The 25438-nt window shown below is 40.7% G+C and overlaps 3 protein-coding genes across 13 annotated transcripts in view; 1 reads left to right on the forward strand and 2 right to left on the reverse strand.

Annotated features, from left to right (window-relative positions):
* Positions 1 to 4528, reverse strand: part of CLHC1 (clathrin heavy chain linker domain containing 1) — a 71104-nt gene extending 66576 nt beyond the window's left edge. For 2 of the 5 annotated variants that reach the window (XM_037743409.1, XM_017542383.2), the window contains exon 1: positions 4398 to 4528. The gene's annotated coding sequence lies outside the window, so the exon portion shown is untranslated. Of the gene's footprint in view, positions 1 to 4165; positions 4363 to 4397 lie in introns of those variants that run through there. The other 3 variants (XM_037743406.1, XM_037743405.1, XM_037743407.1) reach the window with 3 other exon arrangements.
* A 130-nt stretch (positions 4529 to 4658) lies between these two features.
* On the forward strand, positions 4659 to 7684 carry RPS27A (ribosomal protein S27a). Its single transcript, XM_017542389.2, has 6 exons — positions 4659 to 4877; positions 4971 to 5041; positions 5530 to 5584; positions 6246 to 6331; positions 6910 to 7041; positions 7507 to 7684. Exons 2-6 carry the CDS (start codon positions 4994 to 4996, stop codon positions 7654 to 7656), a joined length of 471 nt encoding a protein of 156 aa, XP_017397878.1. The 5' UTR covers positions 4659 to 4877; positions 4971 to 4993; the 3' UTR covers positions 7657 to 7684.
* A 1155-nt stretch (positions 7685 to 8839) lies between these two features.
* Positions 8840 to 25438, reverse strand: part of MTIF2 (mitochondrial translational initiation factor 2) — a 31337-nt gene continuing 14738 nt past the window's right edge. For all 7 annotated transcript variants that reach the window (XM_037743401.1, XM_017542378.2, XM_017542377.2 and 4 more), the window contains 9 exons: positions 24092 to 24268; positions 21288 to 21427; positions 18256 to 18380; positions 16106 to 16310; positions 15503 to 15755; positions 15027 to 15167; positions 12756 to 12920; positions 9457 to 9597; positions 8840 to 9040 (listed from right to left, as the gene is read on the reverse strand). In XM_037743401.1, coding sequence (XP_037599329.1) covers positions 8868 to 9040; positions 9457 to 9597; positions 12756 to 12920; positions 15027 to 15167; positions 15503 to 15755; positions 16106 to 16310; positions 18256 to 18380; positions 21288 to 21427; positions 24092 to 24268 — 1520 coding nt within the window. In that variant the 3' untranslated portion in view covers positions 8840 to 8867. The remainder of the gene's footprint in view (positions 9041 to 9456; positions 9598 to 12755; positions 12921 to 15026; positions 15168 to 15502; positions 15756 to 16105; positions 16311 to 18255; positions 18381 to 21287; positions 21428 to 24091; positions 24269 to 25438) is intronic.

Raw genomic sequence — 25438 nt, forward strand, 5'->3', positions numbered from 1 at the left:
TTTTGTATTTTTAATTCCTTTATTCAGCCAGTATTTATTCAGTGTCAGCAAAGCACCAGGCAGTGTTTCACAGCTAGGAATTCAGCAGTAAGACAGATAAGATCCCTGGCTCCTTGCAGCTTATGATCTCATAGGGGAGACAGACTATAAATAAATAATATAATTTCAAATAGTAAAAGAAGAAAGTCAAAGGAGGAAGAAACCGGTGTAATCATTAGTGAGGTGGGTAGTGACATTTGGATACCAGTGGCTTCCTACAGTATTACCCTTAGGATAAAATCCAAGTTCCTTTACCTGGCCTATTAGTGTCCTTCAGGAACCAAGGACTCTTGTTCTCCAGCCAAACTTACTCTCTTCATGGCCCTATCCTTTGCCCCATATCCCCATCCCCACTCCTATGAACTTGCTCTCTTACCTTAGGATCTTACATAGTTCTCTCCCCCTCCTTGCAGAACATCCTTCTATATTACCCCCAATCCCCAAAACACATACATACTACCACTTTGATTCACTTGGCTTTTAATCTTTCTTCAGTTTCAGGAAAGCTGTCCTGGATTCCCTTAAAATTGGTCAGATGCCATTGCTATGTTCTCCATAATACCATGCACTTCCCTCATCATGGTATTATCTTTCCACCACACTGCCTTGCAGACTTCCTGTTTATATTCTGTCTGTTAGGCTGTAAGCTTGGCAAGATCAGGAAACAAAATGTTCTCATTCCCTATTAACCCTCCCCCACCACATGCATTCAAGTGCATAATACGGTTCCTAGCAGAGCAGCACACAAACACATATTTGCTGAATAATCAATAATCACTGAACAATAATCTAGTCTGTTCATAAGACACTGGACTTGTGATACTCTCAAACCAGAACACAGCTAAGGTGATTGTTCCTTAGCATCTACAAAATGCCACTGAGTTACATAAACCAACTAAGATTATCATTCATTCATTCATATTAGATATTTAGGGATATGTTGACAAGTCACAAGGGTTCCCAGTCAGGCGTTTCAGGTCTAGTAAATGAGCCACTTCTACAGAGCAGAAAAGGCAGTGTGACAGAGGTGAGCACAATAGGCCACAGAAAGCCAGAGGGGCATCTCATTAGCCTGCGGAAGGGGGCAAGGAAACATCAGGGAAAACATCTAGTAAAACAAAATCTGGGGCAATGCTTAAGTTGTGCTGCATTTATTTACTCAGTATTTGGAGGGCACTAATTGTTTGTCTGCCATTATTCTAGACACTGGAGATACAGAACTGAATAAAACAAAGTCCCTAGTCTTATAGAGGTTACATTCAAGTAGAGACAGAGAACACACAAGGGAAAAAAATAGGCCAGGCATGGTAGCTCACACCTGTAATCCCAGCACTTTGGAAAGCTGAGGCGGGCGGATCACTTGAGGTTAGGAATTTGAGGTCAGCCTGGCCAACATGGCAAAACCCAGTCTCTGTTAAAAAATACAAAACTTAGCTGGGCGCAGTGGCTCACACCTGTAATCCCAGCTACTCAGGTGGCTGAGGTATGAGAATCACTTGAACCAGAGAGGTGGAAGTTGCAGTTGGCTAAGATTGCACCGCTGCACTCCAGCCTGGAAGACAGAGGAAGACTCTCTCAAAAAAAAAAAAAAAAAAAAAAAGGAAAAAAAAAAAAAAAAAAAAAAAAAAAAAAAAAAAAAAAGGAAAGAAAAAAAGAAAAAATATACAGAAATATAATATGACTGATGAGGGTTAAGTTATACAAAGAAAAATAAAACAAGGTATGGGGGATAGAGACTAAGAAAGGTGGGAGGGTACTGTTTTCCATAAGGCAATAAGTCAGGAAAGATGAAAGACCTCACTGATAAGGTGACATTTCAGAAATCTGAAAATAGCAGGTCATGTAGATTCATGGGAGAAGAGTAGTTAAGGCAAAGAGTAGCCAGTCCAAAGGCCTTGGGGTAGGACAGCACATCTGAGGAACAGCAAGAGCGCCCATGGGGCTAGAAGAGAATGAGAATGGGAGAGAAGAGATGAGATCAGAGAGGTACCTGCCAGATTATGTAGGATGTAGGGCCTGGAGGGCAAAACTACTATCAGCCCAAGGGGGACTTGCGTGTGGTTTAGTAAAAGAGGTCCCTTTCTCTGGGCAGACTTGGCAAGAGGAGCAACACTGGACTGTGGCCTCTACTTGTTCCAGTGCTGGAGCAACAGTCTCACTTGTAGGAATTTAGGCTTTCCTCTGAGTGAGATGCAAAGCCCTTCAAGGCCTGTGTGCAGAAAAATAACAGCTGACTCACATTTTAAAGAATTGTTCTTGTTGCTCTGTGGAAAACATTATAGGATGCAAGGGTGAAAGCTGGAAGTACTGTTAGGAGGCTGTTGCAATAATCAAGGCAAAAGATGATGGTGGCTTGAATCAGGGTGTAACAATGGAGGTAGTGGGAAAGGTTCTGCACATATTTTGAAAATAAAGCCAAGATGTGCCGAGGTAGATAAAACAGGGGATATAAAAGAGCAGTCAAGGATGACCATGAAGTTTTTGGCCTCAGTCGCTGGAGAAATGAAAACTGCCACATACAGATAGGAAGAGCAATTTCATGAGATTAAGAGTTTGGGGACTGTCCATTAGAGATGCTGAGTAGATAGCTGGATATGTGAATATGAAGCTGAGGTAAGTGGTCTGAGTGACAGATAAGTTTATGAGTCATTTGCATATGAGGATACTTTAAAAGTTATTAAACAATATGATAACCAAGAAAATGCTAACACAGCAGAGGCCCAAGGACTGGGCCTTGAGGATACTCCATGGTTAGAGGTCTGGCAGATCAAGAGGGGGCAGCAAAAGAGCCTGGAAAAGAACCTCCAGGGTGGTGGAAAAAGTGAAAGAGATGAAGTCAGGTAAAGAAAGGGTTTCACTTTGGGAGGCCGAGGCGGGTGGATCACGAGGTCAAGAGATCGAGACCATCCCGATCAACATGGTGAAACCCCGTCTCTACTAAAAATACAAAAAATTAGCTGGGCATGGTAGCGCGTGCCTGTAATCCCAGCTACTCAGGAGGCTGAGGCAGGAGAATTGCCTGAACCCAGGAGGCGGAGGTTGCAGTGAGCCGAGATCGCGCCATTGCACTCCAGCCTGGGTNAAAAAAAAAAAAAGAAAGAAAGAAAAGAAAAGAAGGGTTTCAAAGGGAGATGGATGAGCAACTGTGTCAAATGCCGCTGTCAGATCAAATAAGATGAAATGACCATTGAATTTAGTAACATGGAGGTCATCAGTGACCATCACAAGAGCTATCCCATCAGAATGGTGGGGACAGAAGCCTGACAGGAGTGTGTTCAGACAATGGAAGGGGAAGACTGGAGACAATGCGTGCAAACAGCGCTAGGAAATTTTGTTGTAAAGTTAAAGACTAGTTGGCAGACTATGGGATGAAAAATGTTCCAAGAAGAAACGATTGGATTCTTCAGAAATGCCAAAACAGGGGAGAGCAAAAGTCAGGAAACTAAATTAGCTCGATTTACTGAAATGTAATGTGTTAAGCAGATTAGGTTGTAAGGAAGGCAGAGGCTGAAGGTCATTCTAAGAAATTTGTATTGTATCCTGAAGGTGAGATACTTTAAGTAGAATAAGAACACACCCACTTTTACTTTTTAGAATGAGTATTTGGAGCCAATAGTCAAGGTGGGTTAGAAAGGAGGAAAGACTGGAGAGAGGAGTTAGACACTGAACCCCTACAAGGGAAAATTAAGGTCTGAATTTGGGGATGGGGTCGCAGGCGGCAAAGGATGAAGAAATAAATACAGAAGATATTAAGAGGGTACATTAGAAAGGACTCTGGTTCGTAGAGTGCAGAAAGGACAGGGGCAACTTGCTTCTAACTGGCCTCCTTGCCGGAAAAGCACCCCATCCATACTCCAAAAACTTCCTCTCAGATCCAACACTTCCAATGCCCAAAATTGAAAATTCTACAACTAAATAACCATTCTGCAAGTTTCTTTTCCGTACGGCTTCATATGAAAATCTGAAAACTCCTGAGATTTTCAACATATTAAAGCGTGTCACACTAAGGAGTGGCACACCAGACCCAGACTCTTCTCTGGGCTGGGGCTGGGAGAGGCTTGGCGGTTGAAAGCAGGGAGGGGCTACAGGCAAGAAAGGGCTGAACACCCGCTTCCGAAGATTTCACCTATTTTTCCGTTTGCCTGGAGCAGGTCACGCAGATTCCTTTCCCTTGGAAGCCCAGGGAGCGTCTGGTAGATCACTGATTCTGTACCCCTCATCGTTTCTACAAGTGGGTGACGGACACCTTTCGTGCCCCGCACTCTTTGCCCGCCCCTTAACCTTTCCTCCTAGTCACTTCCGGCCCATTCCCACACTCGGGAATCGTTATTCCGGTTCATCCTCCCTCCGGTCCTCACCTGAATCCCTTTCTCCAAACACCAACTCCAGTGCTTAGAGATAGTAACTAGGGAATCTGGGAGGTGGAAGTGCATCTTGGGACTAGTAGTCCAAGGTAGAAGAAGGCAGTGGAAAACTACAATTCCCAGAACACACTTCCATTTCCTCTCTCTTCCCCAATGAGGGCCCCCTCTCGACCCACCTCCTTTTAAAGACTCTCTTAGCCAAGTTGACTGTGCGGGAAAAGCCTTTTTAAAACATATTTTACTTTGTTTAAACCTACCATTTCGGGAGCATTCCGAACGCTAAAGTGAGAAATAAGCCCAGGCTAGGGAGAGGAGAAACAAGGTTTACGATCCAGTCTGGCACCGGGTTGGACAGTCGCTGAGACGGCAGTCGGGCATATGGTGTGGTCGCCTAAAGGGTGGGTCCTTCGGCGGGGGCGCTGGGAAACCCCGTGGGCCTGCGCGGCGTTCTTCCTTTTCGATCCGCCATCTGCGGTGAGTGTCTGCTGTTCGCATGCTCTCGGGCCGGCGCCGTTTGCCTCGTACATTTGTGTTCTCTGACCTAACCCGTCTCTTCCTTTTCCTCAGCCTCGGGTGGGGCCGCCACCAAAATGCAGATTTTCGTGAAAACCCTTACGGGGAAGACCATCACCCTCGAGGTACGGGCCAGGTGGTCCTGAGGAAGCTTAAGGTTCAAATAAGGTCCTGAGGTGGATTTTGGCACTGGCGCTGCTTTCCAAGCCTTAGACCATGATTCCGAACGAATTTGGGTTCTGAAATGTAAGCCCTGAAATGAGGATCTTTTGCTGAGCAAAGGTCTAGAGCTGATTTTTGGTGACCAGAGGCTGGGCCTCTCGCTCCTCGAGGGGTTTGGGCCAGTAGCTAACTAGCTAAAAGCGGAGGAGCTGCGCCTGCCAGGAGCGAGCACGTGTGGCCTTGCAGCCCCCGCCCGCCCTGGGCTGGGGAGATGAGGGTGCTCTCCGGGGCAGACTTGGGAGGTTGCCCACTGGATAGGTAATCAGCTCCCTTGAGTAGCTTTCAGCCCTGCCGTCGGTTCGGTTCAGTGGTAATTACCAACTTGAATTAAACGAGTTCTGCTGTAGTTGCTTAATGTGTAACCAACTTACTTTCATTTTAACACTTACAGGTTGAACCCTCGGATACGATAGAAAATGTAAAGGCCAAGATCCAGGATAAGGAAGGTAAGTAATATTTTGTGGTTAAGAAAAATTAACCTATGAAGACGTTAAGCTACCTGCTAGGCATGTCTGCTCTTGGTGAAGGGGGAAGGGGTCAGATTGACAAAGTGTAATACTTGTGAAATAACACAACAAACAGATGTTCATGATCCGGGAGCAGTACCTAGATTGGAATCCTTGAGGTGTATCTCACTTGCGTGAATTCGGACACTTTTATTTTGGGTGTGAGGGGGAGTCTGCTTTGTCGTCCAGGCTGGAGTGCAGTGGCGCGTCTCAGCTCGCTGCAACTTCAGGCTCCCGAGTAGCAGGGTTTACAGGCGTGCACCAACACGCCCGGTTAATTTTTTGTGTTTTTAGTAGAGACTGGGTTTCACCATGTTGACCAGGCTGTTCTCAAACTCCGGGCCTCAAGTGATCTGCTCACCTCGGCCTCCCAAAGTGCTGGGATTACAGGCCTGAGGCATGGCGCCCAGCCAAGTATTGGCATTAAGATTAAATGCAGTAAAATGTAACGTGTAAAGATTGAGAACTATGTCCTGTAGTAAGGGCTTATTATCAGCCGTTATTATTCATGTATTTGATTAAGGGATGTTACCTTATAAATCTGGAGCACATCAGGCTTGGTGTGCTGTGACTTAATTTTTGTTGTTTTTTTTCTCATTAGGAATTCCTCCTGATCAGCAAAGACTGATCTTTGCTGGCAAGCAACTGGAAGATGGACGTACTTTGTCTGACTACAACATTCAGAAGGTCTGTCTGGGGGAAGGAGCAGCCTCTTAAAATCTTATTTTGGAAATATTTCATTCTACTGTTTTTGAGACTGGCTCTGGCTCTGTCACCCAGGTTGGAGTCAGTGGTGCAGTCACTGCAACCTTCACCTTTCAGGCTCAGGTGATCCTCCCACCTCAGCCTCCTATAATTGGGGCTAATGGCACATGCCTCCACGCATGCCTAGGCTGGTCTCAGACTCCTGGGCTAAAGTGATCTTCACACCGTGGCCTCCCAGTGCTGGGATTACAGACGTGAGCCACTGCCTGCATTGTTTTCTGGACATTTTGACACAAGTGGGGAGAATGGGATTAGATTAGCAATAGATTTTTTTTTAGGTGACTCCTGTACTGATACTTGAAGCACTGCCATAGTTTCTCACATGTATTTTGCAAGTTGCATCCCATGGTGTAAGTCAATTCATTCTTTAATCTCCCTGTGAACAGTTAAGAATCAGATACTTTATTGGGATAGAGGTGGCAAGATTCGATGCATGATGTTGGTGTGCCCATTCTTAGTGCAATCATGAAAGCTTGCTCCATTCTCTCTCCCATTAACAGGAGTCTACTCTTCATCTTGTGTTGAGACTTCGTGGTGGTGCTAAGAAAAGGAAGAAGAAGTCTTACACCACTCCCAAGAAGAATAAGCACAAGAGAAAGAAGGTCAAGCTGGCGGTTCTGAAATACTATAAGGTGAGCCAGTTAAAGAGATGGACAGAATGTCAGCAAAGTCTTGGTTTATTTGGAAAACTTAATCTTTATAGTAACTTGTCAATATTTTCTTGGACTTAAGCATCCAACATTATCCCACTTTTGTTTAAATGAAGTATTCTGGAAATGGGAAATTCACACTTTCTGGGGTTTTTGTTTGATATTTGAAATCGCTTATGTAATAGGGCTCGGAGTTTAAAGTCAGGTCTGGGTTCAGGTCTTACCTTTCTTGACCACTTGGAAAGCTGGCCTTTAATGTTCAAAAGTCCCAAGACTTCTGAATGTTTTCATTGTAGTAATAACTGGTGAGAATTTAGGGTGCTTTGGTTTATAAGCACTAAAACTACCAGTATTATATAGCTAAAAACTTAAATATTTTGAGTCAGTTAAATTAGACTTCAGAATGTGTTGTAAAATTATCTTAAAGCAAGTTTGTGTACTTTTCAGGTGGATGAGAATGGCAAAATTAGTCGCCTTCGTCGAGAGTGCCCTTCTGATGAATGTGGCGCTGGAGTGTTTATGGCAAGCCACTTTGACAGACATTATTGTGGCAAATGTTGTCTGACTTACTGCTTCAACAAACCAGAAGACAAATAACTGAGTTAATAAAAGACATGAACTAACATTTATTGTTGGATTATTGCAGTGCTTTAAAGAATGATTTTTAAGCACCAAATTGATGGTCACACCATTTCCTTTAGTAGTTCTGTCACTGTGTGAGTGTTGCTTCTGGGGATTATGTGACCCAGTGGTTCTGTATACCTGCCAGGTGCCAACTACTTGCAAAGGTCTGGATATTTTCAATTCATAACTTCTTAGGCTACCTATGCTTTGGCAGAAGTTTATTTAATGTAAGTTGTCTAAATAGAAGCCAGTTTGTATTTCTGTCCATTTCTTGACCTCAGCACAACAGACATTTAGGGCTAGGTAATTCTTTGTTGCGTGGTCTGTCATGTGATGAGTTCTCTTTTCCTGCACCCATTCAATGGCCAGTAGTGCCTATCTCCTGTTTTCCTCTGAGAATCAAGGTTTTTGTGGTAAGTGTTCTGTTAAAGGCTAAAGTTGCCAACTCAAAAATGCATACTGGCTGGGAGTGGTAGCTCATGCCTGTAATCCCAAAGCTTTGGGAGGATCACTTGCGTCAGGTCCAGGAGTTTAAGACCAGCCTGGGCACCATAGCAAGACCCCCATCATCTTCTGAGAAAAAAAATGTTAGCCAGGTGTAGTCCCACCTACTGGGGAGGCTGAGGTAAAAGAATCTCCTTGACCCCATGAGTTATAATGCACTGCACTTCAGCCTGGACAACAGCAAGGCCCTGGTTCAAAAAAAAAATGCATCCTGAGTCTCTGGGTGGTTTCAGTGGAAGGTTTGCTGTCTGTTGTACAACTCTTGGGAGAACCTTAATGTTGATTCAAGATGGATCCCTGTAATGGAATGATAACTTATTTGTACTGTTAACACTAAGAGACAGTTTGGTTTCAAGCAGGATTTGGGTAGCGTATCTTTGGAGCTCAATTCAGGGAGAGGTGGTTCACTTGATAACACTCTTAGTACGGCATACACTTTAATCAGTGATGTGTAAGTAAGTAATTGACAATTCCCTTTTACTATATTGCCAGTCTTTCCATTCAAGGATTTCTAGTGGGAGAAGTCCTTAAGTAAGATTTCCTATTTATGTAGCACTTTTGACAATTTGTTCCAGTGTATAAATACATGTAGAACAACTTAGATACGTTTTGGCGAGTAGTAGTGCATTTCTACCTTCAATAAAGCAACATGTTGAGTTATTTACATTTTTAATGTAACTTTAAAATCCTGGATCCCAAGAAGTCTTGGCTTGTCTGTACTTTTCTTCATAACAAACAATTATATCTCCTACTTTAAATTCTATATTTTCTTCATCTAAACTGAGACCACAATCCATTCCAGTTTTGACAATTGAAATGTCATCTTTATGGTGTTTCAGTGAGGTTAATAAGCCTTAAAAAAAATAATTTAAGGTTAGTATATTCAATAAATGACAAGTACCTACTAAACATTACATTGTATGGTGTTACCAGAAAATTACTCTGAAATTCTTAATTTTATGTTCCCCCCATGTTAAATGATGGGACTAAACACCAGGGGAACCCCCTCAAATATCTTAAATCTATTTCAAAGGTAGATGCCAACTTTTTTCTGAGGACAGGATGATACTCAGGACTTGAATGGGTAAAACCAACATAAACATCTCAGGCAAAGTGAGCCCATCAACTGTAGACAAGTTAGGAGTTACAGCAATAAGTGGCCCGAGCTGAGATGGGCATGAAAGATGAACAGATTTCAGACGATTATATGGTCAACAGATTTTGGTGACTGGATATACTATTATAGAAGGAGATTTTGATGTTGCTTACCCTTCCAAATTACATGTCCATTACGGATTAATTTAAAATTTTTTTGTTTTTCTAACTGTCCTTTTTGGACTCTGCAGCCAGCCACAGGAACTTTTTTCTTCCCTTCTGTTACAGAGAAAATAGCTAGTATAGACGCCTCACCTTTAGGAATAAGAAAACATTAATGTGCAGAAAACTAAAGAGTCTGAGAAATGTGCAATTTCTGACATTCTGTAGTATAAAGATAAAAGGTATGACCAAAATCCAAATTCATGCATAGAAAAAAAGTCGAGGTTTCTTTAACTCCAACTTTATTTTCCTCACCAATATTAAGAATACAAAGGCATGAAACTCTTCAGCTATACTTTTTTTTTTTTTTTTTTCCTGAGATGGAGTCTCACTGTCATCCAGGCTGGAGTGAGTGGCACAATCAGCTCTGTACTATCAAGCTCCTGGACTCAAGCAAGCCTCCTTGATAGCTAAGACTATAGGCGTATGCCACCATGCCCAACTAATTTTTTTTAGCTTTTTTGTTTTGGAGGCTGGTCTTGAATTCTTGGCCTCAAGCGGTGCTCCTACCTCAGCCTCCAGAAGTGCTGAGATGACACACATGAGCCACTGTGCCTGGCCTCATTGTTTTTCATCTTGCCATAAGTAATTTATATCTACTTAGGAGTACTAATTTTGAGTCTGGTTTTCTGCCCCCTCGCCCCCCTCAGATGGAGTTTCCTTGTTGCCCAGGCTGGAGTGCAATGGCGCCATCTCAGCTCACTGTAACCTCATCTCCCGGGTTCAAGCGATTCTCCTGCCTCAGCCTCCTGAGTAGCTGGGATTACAGGCATGCACCACCATGCCTGGCTAATTTTGTATTTTTAGTGGAGACAAGGTTTTTCCATGTTGGATAGGCTGGTCTCAAACTCTCAACCTCAGGTGATCCCTCTACCTTGGCCTCCCAAAGTGCTGAGATTACAGGTGTGAGCCACCGTGCCCGGCTGAGTCTGTTTTTTTCACTGACTAAAAATTAAAACAAATTCCAATAATGAAGTAACACACACTAAAATGAACCAGATTTCTAGGGTGCCATTTGTTAGTGTTATCTGACTGGTGTGTTTGCTTAATCCTAGAAGCCCACATATGACTCGGTTTTCCAAATTGGTTTTAGCACAAGAACATAAAAATGTCTGTACAATCATGTTGAGCAGGTCAGAAAAACCTAAAATAGTCTGTCACTTAGGCCAAAAATGCAAAATCAAATCTCATAGGAAAACACTGGACAAATCCAAATTAAGGTACATTCTATAAAATAGCTGGCCAATAATGCTTCAAAATGTCAAGGTCAAAAAAGAAAAAAATTGGCCAGGTACGGTGGCTCACACCTGTAATCCCAGCAGTTTGAGGGGCCAAGGCAGGCAGATCATGAGGTCAGGAGTCTGAGGCCATCCTGGCCAACATGGTGAAACCCTGTGTCTACTAAAAATGCAAACAAAAAAAATAGCTGGGCATGGTGGCACATGTCTGTAATCCCAGCTAATCAGGAAGCTAAGGCAGGAGAATGGCTTGAACCCAGGAGGCAGAGGTTGCAGTGAGTCGAGATTGCACCACTGCACTCCAGCCTGGTGACAGAGTAGACTCTAGCTCAAAGAGAAAAACTGAAGAACTGTTCCAGATTAAATGGAACTAGAGAGAGATGACAACATGGATATATTATAATCCATGAACCTATACTAGGGGAAAAAAGTATATTGTTGGGACAATGGACAAAATGTGAATATGGACTGTATATTAGATAATAGCATTGTATAAATAAATGTTGAATTTCCTGAGTTTGATTAGTTCTATGGTTTTATAAGATAGTATCCTTTCCATATTTAGAGGAAAATGGGCACAATATCTCAAACATTCTCAAATGGTCCAGGCAAAAAAAAATCGTGTGTATATAGAGCAGGTCAAAAATGAGGCTAATAGGACAAAATGTAAACAACTGGTAAAAGATACACAGGAGTTCCTTGTTATTTCTCTTGCAATTTTTTCTGGAAATTAAAAACTGTTATTGGGCCAGGCACAGTGGCTCACACCTATAATCCCAGCACTTTGGGAGGCTGAGGTGGGCAGATCACCCAAGGTCAGGAGTTCAAGACCAGCCTGGCCAACATGGTGAAACATTGTTTCTACTAAAAATACAAAAATTAGCCAGGTGTGGTGGTTGGCGCCTGTAATTCCAGCTATTTTGGGAGGCCGAGGCAGGAGAATCGCTTGAACCCAGGAGGCGGAGGCTGCAGTGAGTCGAGATTGTGCCATTGCTCTCCAGCCTGGCCAACAAGAGCAAAACTCCGTCTTAAAAGAAAAAAAAAACAAAACTATTATTAAAATTAAAAGTTAACAACAAAAATATCTTCATGGGGAGGAAAAAAGAACAGATAAGGTGACTTAACCAATAAACTCAGTCTTTGGCCACAATATGCTAAAAACAATATATATTTTTTGTTTTGTTTTGTTTTGTTTTTAGAGATAGGGTTTCGCCATGTTGACCAGGATGGTCTCGATCTCTTGACCTGGTGATCCACCCGCCTGGGCCTCCCAAAGTGCTGGTATTATGGGCATAAGCCACCGCGCCCGGCCAAAAACAATATTTTTAAATATTATATATGTATTTTTCTTTTTTTTGAGATGGAGTCTCGCTCTGTCACCCAGGCTGGAGTGCAGTGGCATGACCTTCACATCCCAGCTTCTAGCAAATCTCCTGCCTCAGCCTCCTGAGCAGCTGGGATTACAGGAGCGTGCCACCACGCCTGGCTAATTTTTGTATTTTTAGTAGATGGGGTTTCACTATGTTGGTCAGGCTGGTCTCAAACTCCTGACCTGGTGATCCATCTGCCTCGGCCTCCCAAAGTGCTAGGATTACAAGCATGAGCCACCACACCCAGCTGTATTTAATATTTAAATGTAAATTTTCCTCTTATGGTAGACTTCTCTGCTAGCCCCACGACAAAGTCAACAGCTCTTTCCATGACATTGTTCATAATCTTTATGCCTTCCATCGTAACGTAATCTGTATTATAATTATTTGTTCATATCTAAACTTGAGGGCAAGTTCTTAATTCCTTACTTGCCTTTGTATCCTCAAAGCATAGGCACAATGTGTTACACACGGCAGGTGTTTATGTAAGAAGTTACAGTGGATTCTCATGGCAGTCATTTTTTTCTAGAACACAGGATATACCTTTCAACATTGAAAACAGTTCCTCTAAACTTTGCTTTCAAGTGCTATTTATAGCACCTAAGATACTAATTTTTAAAAGTAACATTCAGTGATCACTCACCTACTGGGTGCTCTTCCACAGCACGGGGTAATCTGTTGCTCAGTTCTTCTTGCAAATCTTCAACAAGATGGTAAATTATTTTGTGAAGTTTAATTTTTACTCCTTTTTTTGCAGCGGACTGTTGGATAACATTGCCCGCATTCACATTAAAGCCATATATAACACCTAGCAAAGAGAAATATGATCAATGAAATAGCATAAAGATTATAATCATTTATTTGTCTTTCAAGCAGAAACTTGAATCTAAATTGTTTTATTTTCTAAATTAAACTAAAATAGCAATTAGAGGCCAGGCACAGTGGCTCACGCCTGTAATCCCAGCCCTTTGGGAGGCCGAGGTGGGTGGATCATCTGAGGTCAGGAGTTCGAGACCAGCCTGGCCAATGTGGTGAAACCTGTCTCTACTAACAATACAAAACTAGCCAGGTGTGGTGGTGGGCGCCTGTAATTCCAGCTACTTGGGAGGCTGAGGCAGGAGAATCACTTGAACCTGGGAGGCTGAGGTTCCAGTGAGCCAAGATGGCGCCATTGCACTCCAGCCTGGACAAAAAGAGCAAAACCCCATCAAAAAAAAAAAAAAAAAAAAAAGCAATTAGAGGAGATAAGGTCTATGATATTTTTCTCACCAAAACTAGTAAATCTTCCAACTGATGAAAGAATTTTATAAATTGTATTGTGGCTTGTTTAACAAAGAAAATTTCTTTGTAATTTTAAGGAACAGTAAGTAATAAGAAACGTGTAAGACAGAATACTAACAAAATTTGATTTTTATACCAGACAAGAACACCAAAAATGACCAGGGCTGAAATATGCTTCATTCTAATAATAATTACATTATTAAATCATGATCTTTTTGTCTACCATTATTGTGGTTTGTACTCAAGGTATTCAGATGGCCAAAAGATGCTAAAAATTGTGACTTACAGGGGTGGAGGGAAAGATAGTGACTTAATTGGAAGGTCAGGAGTTTGAGACCAGCCTGGCTAACGTGATGAAACACCGTCTCTATTAAAAATACAAAAGTTAGCCAGGTGTGGTGGCAGATGCCTGTAATCCCAGCTACTGGGGAGGCTGGGGCAGGAGAATTACTTGAACCTGGGAAGCATAGGTGGCAGTGAGCCAAAATCACACCATTGCACTCCAGCCTGGGTGACAAAAGAAAAATTCCATCTCAAGAAAAAAAAGAAGTCATTCAATTTGCCGGATACAGTGGCTCATGCCTATACTCCAAGTACTTTGGGAGGCCAAGGCAGATGGACCACCTAGGTCAGGAGTTCAAGACCTGCCTGGCCAACATAGTGAAACCCTGTCTCTACCAATAAAAAATTAGCCAGGCATGGTGGCGCACACCTGTAATCCCACCAGCTACTTCGTGGAGACTGAGGCAGCAGAATCCCTTGAACCTGAGAGGCAGAGGTTGCAGTGAGCTGAGATCATGCCACTGCACTCCAGCCTGGGTGACAGAGTGAGTCTCTGTCTCAAAAAAAGAAAAAGTCATTCAATACACAGTCTACATTACAGCACAGTGCTAGGCCAGTCAGTGCCTACCAAATACTTTTAATTAATCAGTTAGATGTCACCTCTATCCTTTTCAGTACTAGAGGTGACATTTAACTCTAATCAAGTCAGGTTTCAAAGAATATCTTTCCTAATGGATTCACAGTCACTCAACAATGTTGTTGTTTTACTAGGTGTTCGACCATTTAACAGTCATGAGTCCCCCTTTTCGTGTATCATAAGTTCAACTAATAAAGACAGTTCCTTGCCTTCTAGGCCTGTAAAGCTAAAAGGACCTTTTGCTCTAAAAAGATATGACGTTTGAAGTTATCAATTACTAAAGATAGGTAGCCAAAAGTAAAAGATGAAGGAAAGAACCAAATAGGCTGATTACAGTGTTAGAAACATTCAGAAGTCTAATGAAAGACAGGAGAATCAACCTTGGGATGGTAAAGAACTAGGAGTAGGGAAAGGGGGCAGTAATGGTACCTTAAAAAAACAAAAGATACAGAAACAAACAAACAAACAAAAAAGAGAAACATGACCAGGTCTTGAAATAGTTCCCCAAAATTGCAATACAACCACAACAAATGGAGCTATGGCCACAATACTGCACATCCTATTCGTTTCAACTGCTAGCTGGGACTGGACTATAGCAGGAAGGGTGATGCTGATGGGAATAAATGTCAGGTGTGACAAGCCAAGCAACACAGAAGCAGATGGTTCAGTGTTATTTGGAGAACAGAGATTAACAAGAAGAAATGGAATCCTTACCACAAAATGTTTCAGCAAGGTTAACATCATTTGCAGTTATATCGCCCACTCCAAAATGTATTAATTCTAGTTCACATTCATGTGAAGCATCATAGGTATCTATGATGTTCAAAATGGCCTCAACAGAACCATCAACATCACCTAAATACAGAAAAAGTTTACAATTGTTGGGTCTTAAGAATTAGACATCAGCAGACATAAAAAAATGACAATAATCTATTTAAAGCATGATAGGAATGTCATTTACCACTAAATCCACTTTTATTTAGGCTTAGCATTACAAATACTTACTTAATAGCATATTATCAGCCAAACATACATTTACAACAAAATCAGCAAGAAATATGTTGACTAAGAAAATCTCTTCTAAAATATTGAAATAATTTTCATGTAAATGTAAAGGTCCAAACTAATCATGAGAATTAAAAAAACATATTCAAAGAATGAACTGTAAAGTAAAATCTTTAAAAAGATACCTTTAATAATCACAGGAAGTACATTTGAATCTCTCTCCATTTTCTCTTTTGGCCTTAAGAATGTTTGTCCTTTTCCTTCTAAATACTTTAGATATGATCTCTCCTTCCACTGCACGTTGCCATACTTCTCACGGGCTTTCCAATGTGCTTCTTGGTGTTCCTTTCGCTTTTCTTCTATTATTTTCATATCCTCTTGACTTTTCTCCTGTTGTTGTTCATACTTCCTCCAGTCAACAACTTCACGTGCCCTTTGCTTTATAGGGGAAAAACGCATTATTTAATGAAATAGATCCCGGTAACTGCTAGATTAAAGCCTTTATGTTTTCCCCCATTAGGAAATTAGCTTAACTCATGTAAGAAATGACTACTTTTATAAGTTTTAAGAAACATGTAAAATTTTGAGAGCTTTGAAATGATTTAAAAAATCTTATTCCCCACCAAAATTCTACAGTCTAAGGCTAACATAGCACAACTTGCCCCCTCACAGCCCCTTATAATCTAAATTATTTGTTAACATTAATATACATATTTGGTATAACACTGTAAATTGACATTTAAAATCATTATATTATATCTAATATATAGGAATTAAGCTTGATATACCTCAGATTCGACTTCAAGAATTTCTTCTCCTGCAGAAGGAAGGTTTCTCCAGCCTATAATTCCCACTGGCATGCTGGGATAGGCCTCATCGATTGTTTTTCCATTTTCATCAAACATTAAGCGAACTTTTGCCCAACTTTTTCCAGCAACCAGAACAGAGCCTTTTCTTAAAGTTCCTCTTTGAATTATAGCTGTAGTAACAGGACTAAATCAAAATAAAAGTATATTTTAATGTCATAATCAGGATGTAATTGTATTTTGAGTAGAGCAAAGATATCTTTATGAAGTTTAAATTATATAAACGTGTGTACACAAGGTTAATTCTACCACTTCTCAACTTCTTAAGCAGTTTTTCATACTATAAAAACATTTCAAAGCTGGGTGCATTGGCATACCCGCAATCCCAGCTATTCAGCAGGCTAAGGCAAGAGAATCCCTTGAGCCCATGAATTCAAAGTCAGCCTATCAAGACCTTTTTTAAAAAATTGTATTTGCAATACCAAGAAGTAGAAGCAACCCAAACGTCCATCAAGACACATGGACATTTCTTCCAAAGAAAATGTGGATTTTACATACAAAGGAATATTATAGAGTCTTTAAAAAGAAGGAAATTGGCAGGTGTGATGCCTCATGCCTGTAATCCCAGCACTGTGGGAAGCTGAGGCAGGTGGATTACCTGAGGTCAGGAGTTCGAGACCAGCCTGGCCAACATGGCAAAACCCCATCTCTACTAGAAATCCAAAAAGCAGCCAGGTGTGCTGGCATGTGCCTATAGTCCCAGCAACTCAGGAGGCTGAGGCAGGAGAATTGCTTGAACTCGGGAGGCAGAGGTTGCAGTGAGCCGAGATCGCACCACTGCACTCCAGCCTGGGTTACAGAGGGAGACTCAATCTCAGAAAAAATAAAATAAAAAATAATTTTTTTAAAAAAGAAATCCTATCACAGGCTACAGCATGAATGTAACTCTAGAACATTATGCAAAATGAAACAAGCCAGTTATCAAAGGATACATATTGCACAATTCCACTCATATGAAGTATGTAAAGTATTCACAAATTAAAAACAGAAAACAGGGCCAGGCATGGTGGCTCACACCTGTAATCCTAGCATTTTGGGAGGCCAAGGTGGGTGGATCACAGAGGTCAGGAGTCTGATACTGTCCTGACCAACATGGCAAAACCCCATCTCCACTAAAAATACAAAAATTAGCCAGGCATGGTGGCAGGTGCCTGTAATCCCAGCTACTTGTGAGGCTGAGACAAGAGAATCGCTTGAACCCAGGGGGATGGAGGCTGCAGTGAGCCAAGATGGAGGCCACTTCACTCCAGCCTCGGCAAAAAAGTGAAACTCCGTCTCAAAAACAACAACAACAACAACAGAAAACAGGAAGGTATTGCCAAGGGCTTGGGACAGGGACAAGGAGATATTAGTGTTTAAGAGGTATAGAGTTTCAGTTTTACAAGATAAAATAGTTCAACAGATCTTTTGCACAACAATGTGAATAAACTTAATACTGAACTGTATATTTAAATATGGTTAACATAACAAAATTAATGTTAGGTGTTTCTTACCACAATTTTTTAAAAACCATTTCTTATAAGGTTATAAGAGAAGAAGCAGGGAGCAAAGTGTTCTGACAGAATCTTAACCCACTTTCTATGCCAGTGTCCATCTACTAGGGAATTACTCACAGTTGTTAGAGAGTATAAAGCAATGAGAAAACCTCTTTTGCAGCTACATAGGAAAATTCAAGAACACCACTTCAAAGACCTTTCTGCATACTGTATTAATGGGCAAGGTCATAAAGAATTTACAAACCCTAAAACGCAACTATTGGTGTTTCATTCTAATTTACGTTATCTATAAGACTTTACCAATTCAGTCGAGTCAGTGGGGGGAAAAAAATCAAGCAAATTTAACTACTTATATCATCTAAATATGACTACTAGAGGTATACAGATAGTTGCTATGGTCTACTGATAATAACTGCATTTTTGTGTTCTTGTGTTAGTACAAACAATAATATACTTTTTAAAACAAATGCTTTGAAAATATTGTTCATGAATAATAACATGCAACAAAAATAATATATAATCAAGTCACAAAAACCATGAAACAAATTAAAAAGGCAAGCATTTTAAGAGTCCTACCCTCTTCCTTTGTCTGTGAAAGACTCTATTACTGTTCCTTCCACTGGACCAGTGGGATCTGCTTTCAGTTCTAACATTTCTGCAAGGGCAATTGTTGCTTCTGCCAAAGCCATCAGATTATCACCCTTTAACAATAACAAATGTTGTTAATACACATTAATAAATACTATCTGTAAATGAAATACTAAGGACCGGAAGTCACATAATCCATGCAAGTTATATTACACTTTTCCCTTTAAGCATTAAAAGCATGATTATCCAATTTAACAAAAAGAGGTAGGGAGGGAGGGGAAAATAAAAGAAAAAAGAGAATGGGAAGAATGGAAGGGAGGGAGGGACCAACAAGAAAACCTGGGCCACAGACAGATCTTGTACGGAACAAGTGGCTACTTTTTTTAAAGGATGGCCACTGGTGGTGCTTGTTACTAACCCTTTCATAAACACATGCTTCATTCATTTTCTTTCTTCTCCATCTGTCTCTACAATTGTGTTTGCTTCCTCTTGCTTTCTTTTTCTGTTTAAGTTCTATCCAACTGAACAAGATTTCACATCTATTATTTCATTTGATCCACTCAAGAATCCTATAAAGTAAATCAAGCATTACTTACCCTTATTAAATAAATGAGGAGAAAAAGTACTAACTAGAGATTCAGGCTCTAAGCTGTGCTTTGTAACTACCCAGCTGTGCGGCCTTAAAAAAAATCACCTCATTTCCCTGGATCTCCTTATCTCAACTGTAAAATGAAGAAGCTGAAGTAGGTGATTCTTTCATCTTTCATGGTCTGTGCTTACTATGTTCTCTAGGGCTCCAAGATCACACAGCTGATTAACTGGTGATGGAACTGGAATGGATAGGCAAGAAATTTTTCCACTCCTTGTATCAGCTAAGAGATTGCTCACAGTAGTTAACGAGTATAAAACAACAAACAAGGGCCAAACACTGTGGCTCATCCCTATAATCCCAGCACTTTGGGAGGCTGAGACGGGCAGATCACTTGAGGTTAGGAGTTCAAGACAGCCTGGCCAACATGGTGAAAGCCTGTCTCCACTGAAAATACAAAAAATTAGCTGGGTGTGGTGGTGACACATGTCTGTAGTCCCAGCTATTTGGGAGGCTGAGGCAGGAAAATTGCTTGAACCTGGAGGTGGAGGTGGCAGTGTGAGCCAAGATTGTACCACTGCACACCAGGCTGGGAGACAGAGCAAGACTTTGTTTCAAAAAACAGAAAATAAAACAAAAAACAACTAAAAAAAGAAAAAAAGAATTGACTAAATACTTTGCTTACCCACCCACTTATTCCTAGTATTTATTCCAGTTTACAAAATGCTGTTCGAAAAAGCAGAACTGGAGGTGTTTCCATGTATAAAGTAATCCTTTACATATCTTGGAAAAGAAGACCTCATCTTACCTCCCTGCTTCTCTCTTCCAATCTCCTCCATTCCCTTGGAATCCTCTCTGACATGCCTCCACATCTGCCTAAGCAGCTTTACATCTACCTGCTCATCTGATGTTATCTAGCCAGAAAAGGTGGTCAACCCTTCAGATATTTTATTTATTTATTTATTTAAGACAGTGTCTTGCTCTGTGCAGTGGCATCATCTCAACTCACTGTAACCTCCACCTCCATGGTTCAAGTGGTCCTCCAACCTCAGCCTCCCCAAAAGATAGGACTACAGGCACCTGCCACCAAGCCAGGCTAATTTTCGTGTTTTTGTAGAGAGGAGGTCTCACCATGTTGCTCAAGCTGGTCTTGAACTCCTGGGCTCAAGGAAGCCAACCACCTCAGCCTCCCAAAGTGCTAATATTATAAACATGAGTCACTGCACCTGGCAAACATTTTAATCTTATTGTAGTAAACTTAACATTTGGCATTCAGAGTGCAATAACAATGAGGTATAGTGCAGGAGATAACAAAGTAAGGTGCATTTTATACATTTCAGAGAAAATGATGCACAGTTTTACTATTTGGAGGCATAATTTCTAGGTATCCTGGAGGTAACACATTTAGGAAAAGTAAAGATAAAATGAGATTTAATTGGAGGAAGGTGGTAGAGTAACACACCATCCCTTCAGTGAATAATCAGGAGAAAGAAGAAAGGCTATTTATAAGTAAACTTTGTAACATGGCGGACAAAAAGGAAACAGTTACTTAGCAGCAACCTCTACAGGATAAGAGAACTGGAAAATGGTGATGTGAGGCAAGTAATGAGTTTCATTGGTGTTTATATTCAAGCAATAATAATTGGTAATTTTAAAGAAAATGAAATTGATTATAAATAACATTTTAAAACATACAGCAATTTAATCCACAGAAACATATAGTCAATCAATAACAAAATCAACCTAAACATTTAATCTTGGTATTCATAAAATTCTTGTTTAAATCTCTTAAATGCTGTAAGGCCTGTTTTCCACTTGTAAGAGGCATGAAATACAAGCACTTTTTGTTAACAACTGGATTTAATTTCTGCTTAAAAGTCTTTGGTGAGGCATGGTGGCTCACACTTATAATCCCAGTGCTTTGGGAGGCTGAGGTGGGATGATGACTTGAGGCCAGGTGTTCAAAACCAGCCAAAGCAACATAGTGAGACCCTATCTCTATAAAAAAAATTTTTAAATTAGCTAGGCATGGGGTGGCACCTGCCTGTAGCTCCAGCTACTCAAAACGCTGAGGTGGGAGGACAACTTAAGCTTTGGAGGTCAAGGCTGCAGTGAGCTGTGATCACATATCTTTATCCTACTATTTCCCTATCCCTACATCATACACCACTTATTCTCTTCCTAAGTATCTCCTAATAAAAAACGTATTCCATTAAGAGTTGACTCCACACTGATCAGCTGGTGACTGACCTCTCTGAGCCTAACTCCTAATATGCCAAACCAAGATAATACCATCTTTGCCTAGTACCCAGAAAACTTGTTGAAAACAACACAGATATGTACATCAAAATGTTCTTTAGATGTAATGTACTGTGTGCATTATGTACAGCATTCCCATCCAGGCGTATTCATATGAGGTCCCCATATTTACCGTAAGTGCAGAGACAGGCACTGCCTGAATATCACCTCCATAATCTTCACACACCACATCATAAGCCAGCAGTTCTTTTTTCACTTTCTCAGGATCAGCCTCAGCTTTGTCACATTTATTTATGGCAAGGACAATAGGAACTGAAAGAAACAGAGTTAAAAAGAGTGAAAATGATGACAGCTTCAATTCCAGGTATTCACAGTTAAAGATACCAACTTTCTCTTCTGGCTTTCTCTTTACTCAGAGGATGTTTTCATCTAACAAAAGGCCAAAAAGACCCATTTCAGAGTCACACCACCCTACTCTGCTCTCTACACGTAGAGAAATCCAAATGCAAGATATTAAAAGTATAAGTATAAGCAGATTCTGAATGAATAGCAGACACCTGAGATTATCAAAAAAATAATACAGTTGGGCTAGGTGTGGTAGCCCATGCTATAATCCTACCACTTTGGGAAGCTGTAATCCTACCACTTTGGGAAGCTGAGGCAGGTGGATCACCTGAGATTAGGAGTTTGAGACCAGCCTGGCCAACATGGAGAAACCCTATCTCTACTAAAAATACAAAAGTTAGCCAGGCATGGTGCACCTGTCATCCCAGCTACTTGTGAGGCTGAGGCAGGAGAATCGTTTGAACTGGGAAGGCAGAGGTTGCAGTGAGCCGACATCGCACCACTGCACTCCAGCCTGGGTGACAGAGCCAGATCTCAAAAAAAAACAAAAAACATACTGTCGTCCCTAGGTATACTAGTAGATTGGTTCCAGGACTCCCACCACTGCCTATACCAAAATCTCAGCATACTCAAGTCTTGCAGCCAGCCCTGCAGAACCGTGTGTACAAAAAGTCATGTAAGAAAGTTTCAAATTCTGTGAATACTGTATTTTTCATCTATGCTTGATTGAAAAACATGTGTGTGTTAAGTGGACCCACACAGTTCAAACCCGTGATGTCCAAGGGTCAACTGTATTTTGGGAAGAAAAAGGTCTATCTTTAAACCTAAAAGCAAGATCAGTAGGTACACCGGAGATAATCTGCAGAAAAAAAATCATAACAAGATTCTGATTCAATACTGCTAGATCATTTGCCTCTTCTTTCCAGGGTTTATTAACTCATTGTTAAAACCCAACATCTCATCCTAGGTTGAAACTAAATACCATCATCACAAATTTTCCTTTGGGATTTATATTATTTATTGATACACCTAGCTCAGTGATCAACACATAGTAGGTTCTCAATAAATGTTTACTTAATGAATGAACCGAATAATCTTTTAATCTACTTTTTATCACTAGACATATCCTCTCTTTAGAGAAATCACACAGAATTCTACGAGATAATTCTGTGGTTGCATTTCATCATCTCTGCAATTTTCTGAGGTATCAAAGGAACAGAAATTTTAAAAGATACAAACAAGTTTTACAATCCACAACCTACTATTATGAAAAAGTACATTCCGGCCAGGCACAGTGGCTCACACCTGTAATCTCACCACTTTGGGAGGCTGAAGTGGACGGATCGCCTGAGGTCAGGAGTTTGCAACCAGCCTGACCAATATGGAGAAACCCCAACTTTACTAAAATATAAAATTAGCCAGGTGTGGTGTTGCATGCCTGTAATTCCAGCTACTTAGGAGGTAGGGCAGGAGAATTGCTTGAACCGAGGAGGCAGAGACTGTAATGAGCTGAAATCACGCCACGGCACTCCAGCCTAGGTGACAAGAGAAAAACTCTGTCTCAAAAGAAAAGAAAAAGTACATTCCTTGCTGATGAGCTGGAACATAACAGGTACCAAGAGAAGAGGTGTACAAAGCCTGATATAATGAATTTATCCTATCTCAACCAATTGCTTTGTAATGGGATCCCTGGCAAATTTATCCCTGTCTTCCTGCCATGTATTCCCTAGAACCATTAAGTACACAGTACATCACACAAAGGCAGTTTTGAGGAATTAAAAAGGAAAGGAGAGTAACACTGGAAGCTAGCAGATTCAAATTCCAAATGCAGACATATTGAAAATTAGCTGTATAATTGTATATAATTAGGGAGAGTTCTGGCTGCTGTCTGAGTCTTAGCTTTCACGCTATAAAATGAAAGAAGTGGACTAGTTCAGTAATTCTCAATCTTTTTAAAATCTTGCCAGTAAATCTGCGGGGAATATGACATACTTCATTGCGTACATTTTCTCAGCAAGGGTAGGTGTATGGTCATTTCAGAATAAGAATGAATATACAGAAAGTGTAATTATATGTGTGGGTATTTATTACTACAACTTTTAAAAGAAAAATATGGGAGAAGATGGTTAACTGATTTTCCAAAAGTTTCAATTTTATACCTTTGATCAGGTAAGAACTTATTTAAAGCAAAAAAAGAGAAAGTTTCTCTTTAGAGAAGAATTCCAGATAATAAATAAACAGGAAATAACAATATAACCACTATGCAACTCCTAATGAATTTAGGTGATTGGTACACAGAATTTTATTATGCTCTTCTTACTTTTGAATCTGTTTAAAATTTCCATAATAAACAGTTGGAAAAAGAAAAAGGCAAGTACAGAAAAGATTGTACTTGTGGTCTGTACTATGGTCACAAGTCCCAAGCTGAATCCTGCTATACCCTTCCTATAAGTCAATGGGAAAACAATTAATCTTTGAGGCTTATCTGTAATACAGTTATAACTACTCTGGGACTGCAGTGAAGACTAAATAAGCTATATGTAAATGGCCCCAGAACTTTGACTATGTGGCAGATCCTTTAAAAAAAAAAAGCAACTTCCTTCCTGATCCATTAAGTCAGCCACACAGTACCTTGAGCATCTTTGGCATGCTGAATAGATTCCACAGTTTGTTTCATCACCCCGTCATCTGCAGCTACAACCAATATGACAATGTCAGTGACCTGAGCCCCTCTGGCTCTCATTGCTGAGAAAGCAGCATGTCCTGGAGTATCAAGAAAAGTTATCTTTTCCCCAGAAGGCAGAGACACTGTGGAAAGAGAAATTCAAGAACATCAAGGTCTCAAACATGTACTTCCTTAATACCAAGGAATATATGTGACATTATAAAAAACCATCAATTCTTTAAAATAATTTTATTCCTTCCATTAATCTTAATCTGAGCAACACAGATCATCATTTTACAATGAAAAGTGATAAAATACCAGTGAGACTTTTATGGGTTTTTTTTCCATGTAATAATTTCAAACTAAAGTCTCATATTTCCAGAACATGACTACTTTCATACATTACCAACTGATATATCTATTCTGCAGAGAAAGCAGACCAATTGTTATACAGACAGCCACCCTTACATTAGCAAATCAGAGCTGCACAACTCCCTGAGCCACAGAAAGGCAATTTAGTAAGCAGAAGCTCAGGATTTGAGACCAATGACCTTGGGTTTAAATCCTGGCTATGCTACTTACTGGCTACATACTGTGGGCAACTTACTTAACTCGAAGAAGTATCACCTTCTTTATTTGTAAATGTAACTATTAATACCTACCTTATGATGTTGTTGTCAAGATAAAAAAGACAAAACTTATAAGGTGCTCAGTACAATAGTGGACACAGGCTAGGTGCTCGAAAATGGAACTATTTTTTAATTATTATCAGTGACATTGTCGCAACCTAGCACGGGAGGGTATATAAATGTAATTAATTAATAAAAAATTTTAGGTTTATTAAATCAAACTAAGAATGAGCTAGAATTAAAAGTTAACACAATTTTCAGCCAGGCACAGTGGCTCACTCCTATAATCCTAGCACTTCAGGAGGCCGAGGTGGGTGGATCACTTGAGGTCGGGGATTCAACACCAGCCTGGCCAACATGGGAAAACCCCATCTCTCCTAAAAACACAAAAATAGGGCAGGTGTGGTGGCTCACACCTGTAATCCCAGCACTTTGAGGGGCTAAGGCGGGGGGATCACAAGGTCAGAAGTTTGAGTCAAGCCTGGCCAACATGGCGAAACCCTGTCTCAACTAAAAATACAAAAATTAACCAGGCAAGGTGGCTCATGCCTGTAGTCCCAGCTACTCGGGAGACTGAAGCAGGAGAATTGCTTGAACCCAGGAGGTGGAGGTTGCAGTGAGCCGAGATCGTGCCACTGCACTCCAGCCTGGGCAACAGGGCGAGACTCCACCTCAAAAAAAAAA

This window comes from Cebus imitator, unplaced genomic scaffold (assembly GCF_001604975.1).
Source record: "Cebus imitator isolate Cc_AM_T3 unplaced genomic scaffold, Cebus_imitator-1.0 Scaffold143, whole genome shotgun sequence".
Classification (NCBI taxonomy): domain Eukaryota; kingdom Metazoa; phylum Chordata; class Mammalia; order Primates; family Cebidae; genus Cebus; species Cebus imitator.